We start from the raw sequence: 22,598 nt of genomic DNA, 5'->3' as shown, positions 1-22,598 counted from the left end.
GCAGTCAGGCAGAGTGATCTTCCCTTAGGTGTAAGAGTGGTAAAGTCTAAGAAAACTTCAGTTAATAATGGAGCAGAAGGCATGCTCTCTATGGCTGTAACTGTGGGCAGGCTGAGAGGGTGTATGCGTATTATGATTAGGTAAGTATTCTCTAAGAAACATATTTTATTAGGAAAAATTGGTTTCTTCTTTATATACATTACCCAATCATAATATCTTAGGAGAATAGATAAGAAGTGGAGGGAGGTACATCCTTTACCATGGAGATACAATCTCCATTCCACTAAGGTATATATATGAGACAAATTTTAGGTAACCTGACTAGACGGGACTCCATCAATCAGGGCGCAGTTTCAAATAGGGAAAAAATTTCACCCGCAAATCCTGTTGAAGTCATGAAGCTGTGTCTTAAGAAGCTGTCAATTAACCTGGAACGGTGGCCTGTTGAGCTGCAGATATAGGTCCTACCAGATTGAACTGGACCCTTTGGGATGACAGATCTCTGTACGTAATATCAGATGATCTCAATTACAATACTACCTTCAGGAAAGGTCAAGGACAGCATGTACAGGTAGAATAATTGAAACATGGTGTTTCAAGGCTAAGGATGTCATGGTAATGGAAACTCACCTGTATGTACCAGAAATAATGGAAATATACATATATACATCGTAAGGGCATAAAGACCTGCACATATATAAATGCTGTAGCTCGAACCTATCTTGTGAAGTGACATAGGCTACCCATGTGAGTGACTAAGTACTCTTTAAATATGATGGAATGCTTATGCAGATAAACATGACTCAAGTGTTGCCCAGAGAAACATGCTTGAGCAAGATGCGACTGAGTAAACCATGCACAGAAAACTGACCTGTACTTGTCCGACCAGAGTGGAAGCAATACAGAGGTGTACACAAGTGTCTACATTACACACAAAAGACCTTCACATAAAAGGGAACTTAGGCACCATTATAGATAGATGCAACAATATCTGCTATGTGACAATTACCTGAGGGAAAAAAGACCCACAGACTGCATGTACAAGCAAACACATTGAAGTTGGTGCCTGAATGTTAAAAATGTCTTGCAATATAAACTCACTGGTATGTACCTATTTGTAATGGAATTACACATATTAAGGAGTTTTTATAAGTGCTTGAGACTTGCACGTACAAAATAATTATAACCCAAACTAAATGTAAAGTTGCTTCGGCTCCTTGTGCAAGTACAAGTACCTAAATGTGTGATAATGACAACGCGTTAGCAAACTGTAAAAGCAGAACTTTTTCAGGCTAGGAAGAGAAAATGTTGGAAATATAGATGGAGTATACTTTCTTAAAAACTCCAACTTATAATGGTACATCTTCCACATCAATTCTAGATTTTGTGAGGTCTCTCGTGATGAAAGAATGCTTCTTAGCACAAGCGGAAGTAGTAACAGGGGTTCTTAGACTTTGCTGCCAAGTCTGATATCTAAGGGAAGATCACTCTGCCCAACTACCACATAGATCAACAGACAACTTTTATCTCCCTTTAGCTAAGAGTAGTATCTGGGAGGGCTGGATTTGTGAGGTAGTAGTAGTTCTCCTAAGGTGTTATGATTGGGAAATGTATTTAAAGAAGAAATATGGCCTCAGAGTGGTAACAAAATTAGACCATCAATTCCAAGATCATCACAATAATATGCATTTATCTCACTCATTAATGAACTCATCTGAGATTTTTATAATGTTAACCCATATTCTGAGTCTGGTTCCAATCAAAATAAAAATATGAACTCCAGATTTGTAACAAGCAAATGTTGACAGATGGATGACACATAACAGATGATGTAACATACATGAATGATAGATGAAGGGCTATACTATAAACTCACACAAGTTAAAAATGGGTAAAATAAATTAAAATACGTGGTCAAAAGTTGTTAAATAAAAACCAGCAAACAGGCTGCCTGAATTAGTTGCCTCTTAAGACATAAAGGTGGACTCACTGGGCCTATTTTACATTTCCAAGCCCTCAGGCCCTCAGACATGCTGAAGCTCACTGGGCCTATTTTACATTTCCATGGCCCCAGGCCTTCATCAGACCTGGAGGAGGGCTCACTAGGCCTATTTTACATTTCCATGGCCCCAGGCCTTCATCAGACCTGGAGGATGGATCACTGGGCCTATTTTACATTTCCATGGCCCCAGGCCTTCATCAGACCTGGAGGAGGGATCACTAGGCCTATTTTACATTTCCATGGCCCCAGGCCTTCATCAGACCTGGAGGATGGATCACTGGGCCTATTTTACATTTCCATGGCCCCAGGCCTTCATCAGACCTGGAGGAGGGATCACTAGGCCTATTTTACATTTCCATAGTATCAGCCTTCATCACAGAAGCATAATTTTTTAAAATTAACAAGATATGAGAAGCAAGAGCAAGTTTCTGAGCCAAACTGGGGGTCATAATACAGTCATTTTATAACACAAAAACTTTTAATTGCAAAAAAGGAGAATATACCTCAACTTCAGTCTTATTGATATTACAATGAATGCTGACATGTAACCTAGTTTCAATCCATGAAGATATTTTCATTTATTGAGTGAAAATGAAGTTCATGAAGCAAGGCAAACTTCCAATTTTAAAATGAAACATACATATATAAATTACACTTGACCCAGTTATTGATGATATTAGGTCTCACTGCAAATGTCATCTGGCATGAGATCGGCATATGAATGGGCATGGTTAGCACTGTAAGCCCCATCCTCAGAATATGCGTGCATTAAATCTCTATTTTTATGTGCAGATGTATGAAAACCTTATATCTGCTTATGACACTTCAGAATATTTTTTTCCAAGACAAAGATTTCAAACAAACAGAGCATGAAGAACAGAAGCAAGATACTTTCTGTTTGCTCCATGGTCCACAATTTAATACCTGATTAAAAAACAATCAGGCTGACTATGTCTGAGCTAGATGTGTTCAAAAAGAAGCTCAATTTTGCCCAGAACAACACTGGAATCTATAATTATCAGTGAACCAGAAAAAGGCCAGATGTGGATCGTATTCAGTGTTATTGTCTTCCCATAATTAACAAGTATTTTCTTTCACAATTCCACTCTTTGTGTGCTAAAAGCTTTCTTTTCACATGTCAAAATTATGATTTATTGCTGAATTTCAGTATTATCCTTTGTGATAAAATTAAATTCAGTACCTCATTTATCCAGCCTCAAAAATATGTTACACTATTTGACATCATTAAATTCATGGCAAAATATGCACACAAAAGAACAAGGCAAAATCTGTAGACAAAAGCACAAGATACTAAAACACTGAATTCTCCAAATATGCAGTATGTACTGAAATGAATCACCATATGAAAATTTTAATCCCTACTGATGATTCCAATGATTATCAACTCTAAAGTTATCGATAATTATTCCTGGATATCAATTTTCATTCACCTCCATGACCACCTACAGCAAAACCTGAATCATCAAAAGTAATTAATATATGCTCTGAGAACTTATAGTAATTCTGACATAAACTGAAATAAATTTAAACAAATATAGTCACTTATTACCAGTGCTTTCTTGCTTAGTTTGTGGTTCAGCCATCTTCTTATCATCTATAAGCTTCTGTGTATGAAGCATTCCTCGAGTGTGGATGTAATAAGCCTGAGGACATAACAAGAAAAAGAGTAACGATTTACTCAAAAATAGAAAACCTGAAAGAGCCACAGTCCAAGTTTCCTCAGACCTTTCCTACATTATCTGAAATAATTGACATTAACATTGGGGTGTAAGGGCAGGGTATATTGCACGTTTAAAAGTTAGAATTGGCTGAAACCACACTGTGTAACCACAGGGTGCTACCAGGTCTAGCACACTTAAATGGCCTTACATTAAGCCCTATGTAAACGTACATAAAATCAATAGGAAGATGTCAACATAGATTTTCTGGTATCACATGACTACCACATTGACATGTGATCTCTGCATGATGAATTGGGAGTTTTTCAGGTGGCTAAAACAGCAAGGATTCTGGTCCTCGTTTTCAGAATAAAAATGTTGAAAATTCTGCTTCCTTTCATGGTTCTTTTACAACCATGAAGCGACTATTCAACATTTTCTAATTTTTGTACAATAACATTGCATGGGGGGCCTTTTGTTGGTTTCATGTCACTATAGGACCATTGAAGTCATGGACATGTAGGTCTCGAGATATATGTATTAATACAAAATGGAGAGTACCAGTTTAAATTTCATCCAAGTTGTAATTTCAATTTATCTGTCAATGACTAATGTATACCAAATCTACAGTTTTGGTGAATAACAACTTTTTAATAAGCAACATGCTCTAACTTCACACCTCAACATAAATGTCAAATTATCTAAAATGGGGAGGGAAAGGTCAGAAGAAACTCAGACTAACTCTGCCACTGAAGAATGATAACACCATCACATCAATGCTAATACATGGACAACATACAGGGGAATGACGCATGACTTACACAGTTTACATAGTAATATACAAGGGCCATAACTCTGCACAAAAGAGAGGCAACTAAAGAAACACTAAAAATAAATGTTTGTATATTCCTACATGCCAAGTTACATATCTAATTCTGATAATGTATGTTAAATAATATAACTTCAATGGATAACAGAGGTGACTGATGAGCAATTACATTTTCTTTAAAACATAACCAGAAATCATCTTCCAAATACAAGTTCAACTGATGCATAACAAGAGATTAATTATATATACAGTGTGACCCCGCTATAGCGTGCTTGGTTATAACACAAATTCGGACATAATGCGGTCATGGTGTGGCTCCCGAAATTTCATATACATGCATTTTTCTTGTACACAAAAAATTCTTTCTTATAAGTCCGAAAAAAAACGTAAAAACTTTATTATCATTTTGGGTAAGAGATTGCGTATGAATATTACAAGATGATCGTGGTGTGGCTCCTGAAATTTTGTATGTATTTTTCTCGTACATGAAAAAGTAGTATTTTCTTCTTAAAAGTACGACAAATAACGCATAAAAAGTTTATTTTGGGATCGCATAGGTCGTTGCCAATGTCACAAATTTGGATTGTTTTTCCTTATTGGCTGCAAAACATACCATGTGGCAATTTTTTTTTTTATTGGTGACGTTGTTGGCTGTTAAAACTGTTATATACAACCATTGGTTTGGAGTGCAGAAATTCAGAGGCCCCATGAAAGGAAGCCGAAAACTGGATATAAAATGCACTGAAATTTATCTATTGTTACGTAAACAAATTCTTTGTCCACATTGACAAACCATAAACAGTGCATTGTTATATTATAATCCGCTTATCATGACATCTAGCATGAGTGCTGTATTCTGTGAAATATCTGCTTTTTTGTTGTTGACATTACTGGTAACGGACATCAACCGGACGTGGTATTATCTTGTAATCTATCTTTCAATGGATTTTCGGCCACTCGCTAGTAATTAATATATTTACAAAGACTGGCATTTTTATGTGGATGGTAAGTAAAATTCCTCTTCTTTTAAATTCTTCAGAACACTCACATTTTCTGTAATAATCCCTGTCATCAAACAAGAACAAATGCGTCTCCATCGTCCGTTGACCCTTTGTTAATTTTCAGACGCATGTGTGAAAGGCAGCATCACATTGCTACCATAAATGTAAAAAAAAAAAAAATACATCTTACTTATTGGTTTATTCAGTAGGCATGGAGGGACAGTAACTTGAAATAAAATAGTTTGCTGAAATTTCAAAGGAAACAGATTACCTTTGAAGCAACGATTGTTATGAAAATGTACTTAGAAAAAAAATCGGTCTCAGTCATGCAATACAATTATTTGATGTTGCTGCCGCAATAAGAAATGGGCATTTGTTTGGTTCTCCAAGGCTGTCCTTTAACGGTGACTTCGATAATGCATGCACCATTCATCAAAGAAAGCCGACTACAATCTTTCAACAAAACAAAGAACTTTTCACCAAAGGAAGTCAGTACCAGACTTAAATGAAAGTGATGGAATCTGATGGATTTTTGCATTTTCCAACGTGACTGGAACATGTTAACTGTGCCGTGAAAGTTTTCTTTTTGTAGTGAAAAAGTTTATGCTTATGAATGCTACCAAGGGCGGCTTAAAATGCAAACTATTACCGACTTGGGATGTACTGAAAAGTAAATGTGCTTCGTAATTCGTTACGTGATTGTGCTACATTTTCCCACTAAATTCAGACCAATATGACCTGTGACAAAATTATTGAATATTTTAAAGCTGTGTGTGTGCTTAGTTTCAATGGAATCAATTGTATTGTGGATTCAATGTATATGATGAGGTTCGCAGGTGAGTACACGGTGTTGATACTATTCATGCTATACATTAGACATGTATTTATAAACAGTATTCACATATATGTACCAATTCGTGGTTCTCTAAAATAAAGTACACTATTATATATGTCTTCTCTGTTTTCACTACAGGTATATTTCTCATTTAATATACATTGATTTAAGATGGTAACTGTGCAGATGAAGCACATATTTTACCGCCCGCATTTATTACCCACACCCCCTCCCCGCATGTTTCTTTTGGGTACATGCATAATTTTCTTCAGCCTATAACGCGGTCGGGTTCTATGGCTCCCAACTACCGTGTTATAGCAGGGTCACACTGTATTTTTAAATACCTAAAATGATATTTCCCTCAATATGAGAAGTTCAGTCCATATCATACAGGATCTGATTTCTGCCTAGTGATGTTGCAGTAGTGGGGGATATATCACCTCCATTCACATTAAGGCTGCAATGTTTACACATGTAAATGGCTCAATTTAGTTTAATGTTTATATACATTTATAAAATCTGTAAACATTTAAATGTACAAGCACCAACAATCTTTATTTACCACAATAACATAATCCAGAATGTCTTTCAGTGAATTCAAAATAAACAAAATTAGTGTTTCAGTCCACCAAGTCAATGAGGATTTTGTAATTCCAATGAATAAATTAAATAAATGTTTCCTCTCAAAATACATATTAAGACAATAGTAAATGATTCCCCTAACTTTAGACAGAAATGAATACTTTGTTTGCTTCAACCTTTATATACTATCACCTGACCTATGATGCAACAGTAATTTCTGGAAAACTTCTTATGGAAACCTCATGTCAAAATAACTGTCCATATTGGACATCAGATCAGCACCATTTTAATTTAGAAACACTGGTTTCAATTACGACCAAAACATCATAATGCTTATATAATCATTCTGAAGAAGAAGAGAAGACAAGATTTTAAATATGGCCATTGAAGTGTCGATACTGTATATCTGCGCTGCAACATTTTCATTTAGGACCAACTAGAGATCATAAGCAGTCTTTAGTAAAAACCTCATTCTGATATGATGACCATCCATTCAGGAGGATTAATGATCACAACAGTCTCAACATGGCAGCAACTGGTAGCCATACTTTGTTAACAGTAGCATTTGGACAATGGATGGACAATGCATGAAAGACTCTCATAAGCTCTTCTGGTTTATGATCAGTAAAGTTAATAAAACTGATCATTTTATACAATTTTTAAGATAATAAATTATGAAAAGATGATGTCCACTATGGAAACAGTTTTTCTACTGTAGCCTATTTCAAGGTTGCTGTAATTATGACATACAGCAAATGTGATGAAGCACAAAAAAAAAATTAAAAATAAGTGTTAACATTTATATACACTCTGAATAATATTTCATCATTTTAACCATCTGACATGAAACTATGTTTACTGGAAACCTTAAATGACTGTTTTTAACATTATAAATTATTAATTTTCCACACTCAATTTTCTCAATTTTCACTAATTGAACCCTATTCTGGCTGGAGATTGAAGTCATTTCACCCAAGTAGTAAAGTCCAGTACAGATCCTCAGTCTAATCCATTTAAAAGTTTTATGACTGCACTTGCAACAGTGTCAGAGAAAATAAGCGAATGCAAAAACACACTAATCTCCACAGTGTGAAAAGTAGGTCACACTTGCCTGCTTTTGCTTGTTGTGAGTAGTACCCTCTAAAATCAGAACAACATCAAGTTTCATAACTGTCATACAACACTGTTCACAAAATTTAGCTAAATGCAAAATCATAACATAACCATTCTGCATGAAAAGTAGTTCACTGGCTTATTTCTGCCTCTACCAAATTGTGCTCTGAGATAAATACATCCATCAAGTCTCATAATTGTACGTACCTCATCAGAGAAACTAAGCAAAAATGCAAATTTAACACTGATGCCTTTGACAACAATGATATGAGTCTCACCTATGTTTTGCAGGTGAGATATAAGTGTGTGTGATTAGGATTTTTAACGTAGCTTTAACAATTTTTCAGTCATATCGCTATGATGTCTGCTGTCTGGCAGTTTATAGTAATGTCTAGCAATGGGGTATCATACCGCAGACAAGTAACATGATGTCCCACACAGTCACATTATCCTGACACCAGGCCAACCAGTCCTAACACTAACCTCTTAATGCTGAGCACCTAGCAAGGCAGCTGTTAGTACCATTTTTATAAGTCTTTGTATGACTCAGCCGGGTTTCGAACCCACGACCTCACGCTTCCGAGGCGGACACTCTAACCACTATGCCACCGGATCGGTGAGACATAAGTAAATAAAAATAAAATAAAAACATTTGGTTTTGTTTTACTCTCCCCCCGAATAGCCTACTCTGACTGACACCTGGGCTCACATAAAAAACAAAGAAACAAGAATCTCTTTTTATCATCAAGACTTCAAGGACAAGTGGTAATTCATATCCAAACTAAGAAATGCTGAATAAATTCAAAGCTCAACATACTACTGACTCTACCTGCAAATAACTTTTTCATATGCGATCACTTGAACATGGAAAGTGAAAATGTTGTTGAATTATCTCATAAAAGCATCAAGATACCTGTGCTGTCTTCAAGTCCATGTTACAATACATGCAATAGGTTGTATCAGTGTCTTCATCTGAGTCACTTTCATCGATAATAATGGGCTCCAATATTGGCTCAGGCTTCTCTGTTGGCTCAGATTTCACTATTGGTCTAGATTGCTCTGTTGGCTTGGATCTAACTACTGGCCCAGATTTCTCTAGTGAGCCAAATCCCTCTGTTGGTCCAGATTTCTCTGTAAAAACATAAGTAAAGAATAATGACAGGTCTGAATAGTGAAGTGGGAAGAAAAATACACCTTTGCAGTCAAATGTCTGATCTCTATTTCAGGCATGAGCAAGGTTATATATGTGCCCATTAAAGATCTGCATTTCCTAAAGGTTCTCTGGTTTATACAAAGACCACCTTATTCCAACATCTAAGCCATCAGGAGTATGAATTTTTTTATACAGTTATTATCCACGTTCAAAAGTATGTAATATTACGCAATTATTGCCCTTGGGAGTAGGTATTATTATACAAGTATTGCCCTTGTCTTGAGGTCCAGCATGGGTATTACTATACAGTTATTATCTATCGCTTGACATCAAATGTATGTAATATTACACAATTAATGCCCTTGTCTTGAGGTTGGAAGTGGGTATTATTATACAATTACTGCCACTGTCTTGAGGTTACATCATCAAATGTGCTTATGTCAGAATTACTGCTGAGGATAAAAAGATACAGTGTGACCCCGCTATAGCGCACTCCGTTATAACGCAAATTCAGATATAATGCAGTCATGGTGTGGCTCCCAAAATTTCATATACATGTATTTTTCTTGTGCACAAAAAAATCTTAAAAAGTACGAAAAAACGTAAAATGTTGCTTATTATTTTGGGGAAGAGATTGCATGTGAATAATACAAGATGATTGTGGCATGGCTCCTGAAATTTTATATGCATTTTTCTTGTACACGAAAAAGTATTTTCTTCTTCTTAAAAGTAAGAAGAACAAAAGAACGCATAAAAAGTTTATTCTGGGATCACGTAGGTCTTCACCAATGTCACAATTTTCCTTATTGGCTGCAAACATACCATGTGGCTTTTAATTTATTGGCAACATTGTTGGCTGTTTAAACTTTTATATACAACCATTGGTTTGGAGTGCAGAAATTCAGAGGCCCCATGAAAGGAAGCCGCAAACTGGATATAAAATGCAATGAAATTTATCTATTGTTACATAAACAAATTCTTTGTCCATACTAACAAACAATCTAAACAGTGCATTGTTATATCATAATCTGCTTATCTTGACATCTAGCATGAGTTCTGTATGTTGTAAAATATCCGCTTTTTTGTTGTTGACATTTCTGGTAACAGAGATCAACTAGATGAGACATTGTCTCGTAATCTATCTTTCATCGGATTTTTGGCCACTCGCTAGTAATTAATATATTTACAAAGACTGACATTTGTATGTGGATGGTAAGTAAAATTCCTCTTCTTTTCACTCAGAAATAAATCCTTCAGAACACTTCTGTAACAATCCCTGTCATCAGAACACCTGTGTCCCTATTGTCTGTTGACCCTTTGTTAATTTTCAGATGCATGCGTGGAAGGCAGCATCACGTTGCTACCACAAATGTAAGAGAAAAAAAACCATCTCTTTATTGGTTTATTCAGTAGGCATGGTGGGACAGTAACTAGAATAGTCTAAATGACAGCCAATTCCTTTTTAAAAATGTACCCAGATAAAATAGTTTTCTGAAATTTCAAAGGAAACAGATTACCTTTGAAGCACCGACTGTTATGAAAACATACTCAGCAAATGGACAAAATACCAGTCTCAATCATGCAATACAATTATTTAATATTGCTGCCACAATAAGAAATGGGCATTCATTTGGTTCTCCAAAGCTGTCCTTTAGTGGTGACTTCAATAGCGCATGCACCCTTCATCAAAGAAAGCCGACTACAATCTTTCAATAACAGCAAAGAACTTTTCTTCAAAGGAAGTCAGTACCGAACTTAAACAAAAGTGATGGAAGCTGATGGATTTTTGCATTTCCCATCGTGACTGGAACACGTTAACTGTGCTGTGAAAGTTTCCTTTTTGTAGGGAAAAAGTTTATGCTTATGAACGCTACCAACGGCGGCCTAAAATGCAAACTAACTTTTACTAACTTGGAACATACTGAAAACTAAATGTGTTTCATTATTTGTTACGTGATTGTGCTATGTTTTTCCAATGAATTTAGACCAATATGACCTGTTACAAAATTACTGAATATTTTAAAGCTGTGTGTGTGCATAGTTTCAATGGAATCACTTGTATTGTGGATTCAATGTATATGATGAGGTTCGCAGATGAGTACATGGTGTTGATACTCTAGTCATGCTATACATTAGACATTTATATATAAACAGGATTTATGTATATGTACCAATTCATGGTTTTCTAAATAAAGTAAACTACTATATTATGTCGTCTCTGTTTTAACAACAGGTGTATTTCTCATTTAATATGCATCAATTTAAGATGGTAACTGTGCCAACGAAGCACGTATTTTACCGTCCTCATTTATTACTCTATCCCCCCCAACACACACACAATTTTTTTGGAGTACATTTTCATCAGCTAACTGACTTGGTTGCATATAACACGGTTCGGTATATAACGCGGTCGGGTTTTATGGCTCCCAACTACCGTGTTATAGCAGGGTCACACTGTATATCTAAATTAACCTCTGAATCAGATTAATCATTTTTTCACTGTACTAAACACTGTGAGATAACATGAGTAACAAGATCAATTTCTCAAGCAAAATGTTTCATCAATAATACCCAATCATAACACCTATAGTTCTGAACTATTGCCTTGCAAATTCAGCCCTTCCAAACTTGCTTTTAGCCATAAAACAGGACATCAATTGAAACTGAGATAAAAGATGCAGCTGTCATGGCATCATACACAGGTTCCCAAAGTGGATATTGAGATCCAACAGGCAAAGGAAGTCCTGGACTGAGATAAACTTCATCGACAGAATGAAAGACACTGCTTAGATGATTTTCTTGGCATGTTTCTTGAGAAAAATGGACTTTATTCACATGTATTTCGAACTCCATATCCAACAGGATAAAATGATGAAACAAGATATCAGATTTGTCCATGTTGACATGGAACCAAAGACAAAGTTAAATAAGGGCTTTCATATTTTGATTTGGAGCAAAACACACCTGGTGTTTTTGGTGCCTGATGTCCATGTAGTTTGAAGCCATGGACATAGAGGTGGCTCTGATGTATCTATATTGTGTGGGATTTTGTCCATGATGGTAGATAATAAGGGTCATTTTGTAAACACAACACATCGTTAACTATGTCCATGAGTGTAGATTAAACTTTAAGATAATATCAGTAAACTTGGACTTGAGTTCAGGACATAGATTTTCCCCTTGAAAAGTCTATGATCTACATGATTTCTGACTGGTTGGCTGATAAAATTTAAGTAAATAGACCTTAGCTTACTTACAAATTTGTAGGAAATTTAAGGTGATGGACTGTTTTTGAAAATGGATACTACAACATGGGTCAAGTGGGGATATATAAAAGATTGTTTACATAGAATTATTCATTGCTATTTTATCATCTGTCTAATTATAATTTGGAAGGAATTTATTTATTTAAATTACTTATTAAAATTATAAAGTGCTTATTGACTTTCATTGTTGTTTTAGATTTAACACATATTCTCAGCACAAAATAGGCAATACATGGCGGACAGTATAACTAGTGAAGGAAGAACCTGGGAAAACCCCAGTATGAATCATATACCCAAGAAAAGCTACAGGTAAGCTTTCTCACATAACCAATTTGGTATTGACTTTTGGACTAAAACATTATTTTGGGATTATTGTGAATTCATTCGAGATCATTTTGGATTGTATTCATTGTGATACATCAAAACTGTTGGCAAATCAGCACATTTAAGACTGTTGGCACATCAGCACATTCTAGATTGGAATTTATTCAGAACACCAATGGAAATAATTCAGAACACTTTATATTTTTGGACTTGTCATAGAACGTTTACAACTATTTGGGATTTAATTCACAAGACTGTTGTTGTTACTTGGGGTTTAACACCACTGTAATGATCAATACTGCCCTTCTGTGTGAAGACTATTTCTTACTGCAGACTGTCAGGTGTCTTGGGATGTCTTTTGAAAAGGGAGCCTGTTTGAGCCAATTTATCACATTCTGTGCTAAAGTGTTTGAGTCTTCACCACTGGGATATGTGAAAATGGTGCAATGAATATGTCATCTTTTTGGTGGGAAAGAGGATGGAGTAAAGAAAAACAGGGTCAAAAGACAATCCATTTCTCAGCACATTTTGTTCTCACTGGCCATTGGAAACTGGTTTGGCAGTGGTAAGAGCATGTAGGACCGTTTTCCTGTTTGGGTAGAAGTCCTTCATCATTTTGATTTCTACTCTTAATTGAGGTCTGTGTTCTAGAACCATGGGATTGTGCAAGGTTTGCCTCTCTGGCAGTCTGTTTCAGAACTATCTCTATAGACCGTGGAAAATGCAGATCGGACAATAAAGGCTACACATAGGTGCAGCTTTATAGTGTTTTTTAAGAAAGGCAAAAGTGGAAAGAAGGGCATCTCTTTTCATGAGCTTAAGTTTGCTGGTGATGTTTTGGAACTGACAAACCATGAACAGCCAAGTCAAACATGTATCTTTCTGAAATAGTACTACTAATTTGTGTGTCAAGAAAGGATTTACGGTCCTTATGAACTGATGACATTCCCTGGCCTTCTACTGATGACTGAGATGTAAGTTTGAACAGGTATATGCATCTTATAGTAAACCTTGTTAAAATTAGATGGGAGTCACTGATGCAAAAAGAAAAGTCTGTTAACACTAGGATATTGAAGCTGCCTCTCCAAATAATGTAGTACGTAAGCAACTTGACCAGATTATGGCAGCTCTTTGAATGTCAGGTGGTCTTCCTTCCTTGGCCAACAGATTAATAAATAGGGGACTTTGCAACTGAAAGCACAAGAGAAGGCAAGTACAACTTCCTTGATCAGTGCATGAAAGGCTGATTCTTATCAAACCTTCATCTGATAATGCATGGGAATTTGTAGCATGAATCATTGTACACTGATGAATTGGGTGACAAAGACACATGTGATGCAAAGCCTGCTCAGATGAATGGTATGAGTCTGCCAATACTGTACTCTCCTGACTATCATGGAGTTAACTGTCCATGGTTCAGAGATGATACCTTATTACCTGTTTAATTTGGACATAAATCATGGATTTGGAGTGGAGACACTGAAAGGGACCATGAAAGGAAGCCACATACTTAGACACAATGCACTGGAAGCTATCTGTTACATAACAAATCCTTTGTTCATATTGACAAACCCATCTTTACAGTGCATTGTTACATCATAATCTGCTTATGTTGACATCTGGCCTGAACAATGTATGCCGTGATACTCTCAGTCATGCTAATGGACTATACCTACAATCGACCGACCTCTGTAGACGCGAACAGAAACAGCTACAATTAATTGAAAGATGGATAATCCTGCTGTTATTTTTAAATGTACCAACAAAATATTATTGCTGAAACTTCAGAGAAAACTAATTACCTCTGAAGTACCAATTACTGTGTATAAATACAAAGCAAATGGAAAAATCTCAATCAGAATTATATAATGTAAAAACTGCAACTTTATGATAGGTAAACATAAGTTAGATGTTGCATGTTCACCGTCTCATCCTAAGAGTAAGTTAACAAAAATAAGAGCATTTGGATTTAGTACAAATTCATCAGACAACACAGTCCCTGAACCTGATGTTATACCTGACAGTCCAACATCATCTACATGTAGTGATGGTAGTAATGCTTTAAGTGCAACACCACATCATGATGAATGGGTCAAAAGTTCCCGAAATTTTTTCGACAGCTGGAAACTTGGGCATCCATGGCTGAGATATGATACAAAGTTAAAGCAGTTCTGTGATATATGTATCAAGGCACAAGTCATCAATTCATTTACAACTGGTTGTGATATTTTGAAGAAGGAGTGTGTCATCAAACATGAATCCAGGTGGGGGTAAGTAATATATGTAATTTTTCTCACTGATCTTTTATTTTTGCCATCAATCATGTGTTACAATTCCAGGAACATAAACTACATAACAAGAAATAGCAAAACAAAAAAGTTTTGCATAATTCAATATAATTTATTTCTCAAAATACAGGAGTAAAAGAATTAAATTAACTTACAGCATGAATTCCTATTTCCTAAACGTCCTTTCAATTCCAGTAGTTCCAAGAAATCTGAATACTTTCTAACAAAAAATGCCCCTTCTGTGTTGAAGTTTAAAATGTTCAGAAAGATTTCCAAAGAATTCAAATATTCGTTGAACAAAATAAATTAACACCATACTGTTATTCAAAAACCAAGCTGGGAGATTGAAACAAAAACATAACGCAGATTGGGACCTACCATCGAGAAGTTTTTTGCAGCATATTTAAGCATCGTTTTCACTAAATATTCACCGATTTTTCAGGTCCAATACACGTGAAATTCTCAAAGGACGTGCAGTTTCTCCCTGTGGAGTGCATTATCCCCCACCCCAACATGCCCCCATTTCATATTCTGGTCAGCTATGCCCAAACTGCACAATAGCTAAGGGTTAGACTCAAGCCTCTTCGACATACTTCAAAGAAACTGCATGTTCTACAGTGAGTGAAAGCACTAGCAAATGAATGACAAATAAACAATGCCCATTTTTGTTATAACTAACAATGCCTAAAATGGGTGTGAATTTATGTTAACAGTTCAAATGTGGTCTCAAGCTACCATACATGTGATAACTATTTCCCACGTTTTATATCCCACCTTATTTCCTTATTGTTAACTCGTATATGCACATAACACTGCATACTAAATAACATATTTATTCCAAATTATTGGTGGGGGGGAGCACATATGCTCTGTGATGTTTCTTCATTCCTTCTTTTAATTTAATGATGGTTTTTAATGCTTATATATATGGTACATTAATGCCAAATGTTGACTTGTGTAAGTTTCATCGGTGAGAATGGAGATCCTAGTTTTCTTGTCGAGAAAAAATCTACAGCATTCAGTGATCATTCCTGGAATTTAGGAACCAATTCACTAAAAGCAAAGCATGTAAAGAACAGCAAAAATAAATTTCTGAACTCCTGTTACACGGAGATGTACTTTGTGAAGCTAGCCATAACGGGGGGAGGCATTTAATTCCTGAATGCATGAAATCAGCAGTCACATTATTTGTCACTTATCTTATATTGCAAAGTACGACCATAGGGTTTAGTATTAAAATGTCATTAACTAAAGTTCCTTAGAAAATTATTAGTTGGAAAATAATATACATAATATAGATTTGCTTAATACCTGATGTTTCTATTAAAAAAATACAAGAGAGAGACTGTAGATGACAGGAAAGTAGATATTTTACATTTGATAATGCATTTATTTCAGGTGACAACAGTCATACCTATGCACTAACGGTGATGCTGGATGCAAAAACCATGGAAGTAGTGCAAAACAGTCATGTAATGATTTATTTTCTCATATTATGGCTGTATTGCTTGTTGTCAATATAATAATAACTATCCCATCTTTTTCAATTTTCATTGCCTACTATATTAACAGACTAGGAGGGGGCCCCGTGTGACTCTAAAGTACTCTCCATTATGGATCACTGCCATCTCACCTCTGTCTGCATGGGTTTGAGTCTGGGATTCAGCCAATGTGGGTATGTGAGAAAGCTTGCCAGTAGCTTCTCGTGGGTCGGTGGTTCTTTCCGGGGTTTTCCCATATTTATCCTCCACCATTAATACTGGCTGCCATGTATAGCCTATCGTGTGCTGAAAAATGGCATGAAACCCTACAACAACAGCAACAACAATTAACAGACTAGGAAAAATATTCACTACTTGTTCTGGTGACATTTTTTTGAAAAACTGGCAACAAAATACTGAGGTTGGTGATTTTTTTTGCAACAACTTTTTAAAAGCCAGGACCATCCCTGAAATAATTTATGTAGACAGGTATGAAGATTAGATGATTTATTTAAACTATCAACTGAAGGATTTGTGAGCACTTAATATTTTATCCATTTAGTTAAAAATTATCATCTAGTCACCCTGAAATGGAGACAAACATCAAAATAATTGCCATTCTGACTTTGGATAATGAATATAGAACATGTAACTTTTTCCATTTAATTGTTTGCCAATCAATAAGTTTGTATCAGCTTCCTGTAATTATCACATAAACAAGAGATCACAATAAATACTGCTTGTAGGTGATACAGTTTCATTAGTCTGATAAATTAACAACCCAGTCCATGTTGATACTTATGGACAATATGTGGATATGTCACCTATTCATTAAAATGTGCAATTTTGCTGCAAGCAAATCTATCTGAAACAAACATGCATACACTTAGAACAAATACCAGTAATTGGTAACAGCCACATCTAGCATGAAATTCAAAATGGCCATAGGACAGATGGTCATGCTATTCCACGTGGATTTACGAGTCACCAAACATAGAATTTGCTCTGGAAATATAACGTACATGTCACCAGATGAACCCTTCAGCCGACGATAGCTCCACAGCCACAAGAAATACTGGTAAGTGTATAAAATGTACACCAATGTGTGCAGCCAAAAATAGCTGCAGATCTGTGCAATTTTTAATGAATAGGTGATATCAGCCCCTAAACAAAAGATAAATATCATCACAGGTGAGGAGCTGATTTATTGGCCTATATTTTCATGTCATCAATCATGCTTTGAACAAAATCCTCCTGGTGGTAATCATTATAGACATCTGCCTTTAATTTACAAACAAACCTGTAAAAGAAATCTCACGAGTTGTATTATGAACAATTAACACCTACTCAACACAGAATCAGCATCAAAACAATCTTTGAATAGCAGATGTTTTTGGAGTCTGCAATCTGACAAAAACAACCCAAGACTACCATAGGACCTAAAAGTCAGTGAGTCCCAGATACATACAAATATTTATAATTAAAATGTAATTGCTAAGTAAAATCAGAAATATTTTTTCCTTATTTGTCAAAAATTACTTCAAGTAGTAAATATTCACATTATCATGTCTGCATGAGAAAATGCAAGACTGACACTGACAATGATGACAGGATGGAAATGACAGAAGAAGAACGTACTACATGCAAATGCTAAATAAAGATGCTGATGTATGTACTGTGGCAAGATGATACCATAAAAAGCTGGAATTGGTCCTATGGGTACAGTGTAACCCAGCTATAACGTGAATTTGGATATGGCTACTTCCAATGTCTGGTCTGATAATGAAGGCAAGGGCAGGGATGGAGCTGTGCATAATGTCCATGATGATATGGCTCATTTGATTGTTTTTTTTTGTTACTGGTGAGCTGTCTACATTTAAAGTTTCTGCTAGTAAAAAAGTTCTTAACTGAAGCAGCAGTGTTGGCAATAATTATGGTATCCTCATCTCTGATGGTGTGTTTCATTGCAACCTCACCAGCACAGGTTATTTGACCAATATCACAGCATACAGCTTCCATGCATCATGTGCAGATTTTGCATATATCATGTGAATAACACCCCATACACTTCAAACATGCAAACAAATGGAAAATGGCTTTTAATAGTCTCCAGAAGAGTTTGTTTCCCAACACAAACAGAAGGGATGGGATTTAGCACCTATCCCAATACCCAATGGATGATTACTCTTGTTCGGGCAGACAACTCTGAGCACTACTGTGGATTTATACTCTGAAGATATTATGTTAGGGTAATATATTTGAAGAAGTCATGATAGTCAATTTATTCTCAGCACTGAAACACTTTTTCACACTACTGCAAGCACAATTAGTCATATTTAAAGGAAAACAAAAATGGTTTAACAAAACACATGATGTGATCCCTGAGATAAACTGTTAAATATAACAAAAAGGGTACAACCCCATTACCAAATGAACCCAACAGTGGATATGACCCAATGACAGGAATGAAACAGAAAGTAGGGGAAGTATATGATGCTGATATTATATATTCCTATATAATTTGTTTTTAACAGTACTTTTAACACACAGGTTAGATCATACTGAAGAAATGGGAGCTAAGTTCCTTCCCAAAGACACAGAGAGACAGAAAACCTGGGCTAGAATACGAAATCTGACTGTAACCAAACAAAGTATCATACTATTTTACCTAATCGAAGTACATAATCCATGTGCCAGAGTGACATTAGGTAATAGGTTAGAACAGGAAGAGGTCATATTCCAAATATGCATTTAACCCATGACTCCATGGCCCACACTGGGACATAACTACACAGCAACAGTGGGATTGAGAAAATGGGGAAGTATGGGATCATATAATACTCAATTATCAATTGAGTGGGAAATTATTATGTAAAAATGGTTGACCCAGGGGTAGGAGTAGTAACCCCATCACTGCATGCAAGTGCTTGACCCATGGGTAGGAGTAGTAACCCCTTCACTGCATGCAAGTGCTTGACCCAGGGGTAGGAGTAGTAACCCCGTCACTGCATGCAAGTGCTTGATCCAGACGTAGGAGTAGTCAAATTAATAAACTTGGCATGTGAGGATGTTATATTCCAAACATTAAGTGAACTGGTTACTGAAATTTAAGTGAAGATAAATAATTTAACTCAAAACTTTCAAATCTGAGTTTCTTTCTAGCTTGTGTAGTTTCTGCCACCCCAAGAATGACCTCACATCCCCATGTAAGTCTTAGCACCCTCTTTATAATGATTCTAATGAGGGCCTTATACTGAGGTATTCTCTTACAAGGCCATGTCAAAATAGAGCCAAAAATACCCCCCCCCATGTATTTTATGGTATAGATTCACATTCAATTTGTTCTCAACTGCCAAGAACTATAATCAAGTGCAGTAACAAGAACTAAATTTAACCAATTTAATGGGATCCTTCACCATAAGTCATGTCAGAAGTTAGAAGCATACAGTGGGTTGAAGCTACATAGTAAAGGAATCTTGTCACTGTATACCATACAAAATGTATGATGCTGAATAAATAATAGTACTGTAACAAAACTACCTCATTATAATGCTTTCTATGGGAGTCATAGAGTATACTTCCTTACAATTAACTACATGATACACTAATCCCCACTACAATACTGTCAAGGGAAGCCAAAGTATACGGTCTTATAATGATGTTCATGATACAGGATTCCCTCTCTGTATAATGCCAAAGTACACTACCTTATTGATTGTGTGTGTGTGTGTGTGTGTGTGTGTGTGTGTGCGTCTGAGATTTGGATTTTTAATGTAGCTTTTAACAGTTTTCAGTCTTACTGCTATGATGTCTACAGTGTGGCAGTTTATAGTGACATATAGCAATGAGGCATCATGCAGCAGACATGTAGCATGATGTCCCACCCAGTCGTATTATCCTGACACAAGACCGACCATTCCTAACACTAACCTCTTAATGCTGAGTGCCAAGCAAGACAGCTGTTAGTACCATTTTTGTAAGTCTTTGGTATGACTCTTTGGTAGGACCTTATTATGAAGTACATGATATATATATATACACACACACATACACAATTTCAATACTTGATAATGAAATGGGATACCTTCATTATAATAGGAATTGTGTTATAATGAAAAGCCTTATAATGAGGGAGTGATATTTAAGCCATGAGCTATTTGTACCAAATAGCATCTTGTTATTGTCTGAGTTTCATTCATTTCACGTCAAATGAAAATGAGTTTACATGATCATATATGTGATAAGGACCCCCTTCTCCCCATATGATTCTGGTCAGACAAATGCCCGTTTCTTATTGCAGACCCTAGTACACACACACCATGGTTTTATAAAAATGATTTAATACATATATAGTTTATTAAAAACTTACCTGCTTACCCTAATTTAAAACCAGTCCAATTCGAAATATGTTTTGGGTCTAATGGCTTTGCATTACATAATGATATTGCTATGTAACATTTCCAAGTGTTAAGCCACATTAAGAAAATAACATCATGATACTAATAAAGGAATGTTGGGTTAAAAAGTTATTAGAACATGTACAAGTAACATGAAATAAATAAAGTTTATTTTTTGCAATGTTATAAGTAACTTGTTACCGTTAGATGCAGGCTCTGGCTGTGGCTTTTCCCTCACAGACTTTTTACCCTCTAGAACCCTTTGAGTATGAAGCATTCCCCGAGTGTGAACATGGTATGCCTGTATGGAAATGAAGCCATTCTAAAGAGTTGTATATTCTAACGAGATACATTTTTATGAATTATGAAGGCATTTCTTATAATTATGAAGCATTACTTATAATTATGAAGCATTTATTATAATTAAAATCAAATTATGTTCTTTATTTAGAAAAGATAATTATATCCTGTACTGCAGTGCCATAGCTTTAAATGCTGAAAAAAAATGGATGATGTGTGTTACCCTTTAAATCTATGTTACAATACTTAATGAGACTTTATTATTTTGGGGTCTAAAACTTAATATACTAAATACCACAATGTATTCCAATATATCTTTCACATCCGCCACTTTTTGTACATAATCATTCTGTATGAAATCATTATTTTGATTTATAAAAAATTTTCATTCATGGAAATTTGTCTTGTTACTGAAATTATTTTAAAAAATATGTTCAAATGAAGTCTAAAATCGGAAGACTGATATCTTTGAGAATAAAAACTATATGCAAATAATATATTAAAGATGGTAGAAATAAAAACATTCTTTACTGACAATGTGTTTTAAAATTTTATGGCATGATATTTTACTGCTTATTTATTTACCGAATTCTTTTGTGAAGACCAGTGTGTAGAAAAAGCGTTTAGTTTTCGATATAATGAATACTGTCACTACTTGCTTATTAGTTCAACTGCAAACAATAAAGACCTTGGTATGTTGTTGCATAATGTGCCAAAAATGACAATTATTTGTTTGTTCTTTAGCTTACTCCTAACAAACAACACAGGTCCAGATCTGCTGGCACATTATGCAATGACAGATCTGAATCTGTGCAATCGACTTAAAGGTATCTATATACAGTATTTAACTTATATAAGAACTCTGACTTCTGAAGCTCTAAATCATCAACTCTTGATCTTTCTAATTAATAAACTGTAGTTAAACTTGAAATTATTATAATAACTTTAACCATTTTGTAAATCATCAGATATGTTTTTCCATTCATATTAAAATAATACCTACAACCATCTTTCCTAGACAGCTAAATTGGATACAGTGTTGACAAATATTAACTGCAATGTATATACAGTATTCCATTCGGCTAATCATAGCACAAATCATAATGAAATAAGATTCTGTTATAAAAGTCAAACTGTTCCTTTTTTCCACAATGTAAAAGTCTGTTTCTACATAGAAATAAAAGCCATCAGTATGTCAAAACAATATGGATACAATGAACTAGTTTGATTATTTCTCAGCAACATTCCATTTGACTGGCCAATTTTTAGTATACTGTATATACTTGTGTATAAGTCAAATCAAATGACAAAGACCCAGACATACCATTGCATTATTGACCAGCAAATC

General features: G+C 35.4%; 1 protein-coding gene across 1 annotated transcript in view; it reads right to left on the bottom strand.

Moving 5' to 3' along the window:
• The window catches only part of LOC149779408 (uncharacterized), a 129,742-nt gene that overhangs the window by 91,281 nt on the left and 15,863 nt on the right, over positions 1 to 22,598 (bottom strand). The window contains exons 4-6 of the mRNA XM_089940071.1: positions 21,152 to 21,251; positions 8,955 to 9,172; positions 3,573 to 3,666 (exon numbers count right to left, since the gene is read on the bottom strand). Coding sequence (XP_089796197.1) covers positions 3,573 to 3,666; positions 8,955 to 9,172; positions 21,152 to 21,251 — 412 coding nt within the window. The remainder of the gene's footprint in view (positions 1 to 3,572; positions 3,667 to 8,954; positions 9,173 to 21,151; positions 21,252 to 22,598) is intronic.

This window comes from Sinohyriopsis cumingii, chromosome 17 (genome assembly GCF_028554795.1).
Source record: "Sinohyriopsis cumingii isolate HCF-2022 chromosome 17, ASM2855479v2, whole genome shotgun sequence".
In the NCBI taxonomy this organism is placed as follows: Eukaryota; Metazoa; Mollusca; class Bivalvia; order Unionida; family Unionidae; genus Sinohyriopsis; species Sinohyriopsis cumingii.
The sequence above is the reverse complement of the archived record's forward strand: the minus strand, read 5'-3'. Positions and strand labels throughout refer to the sequence as shown.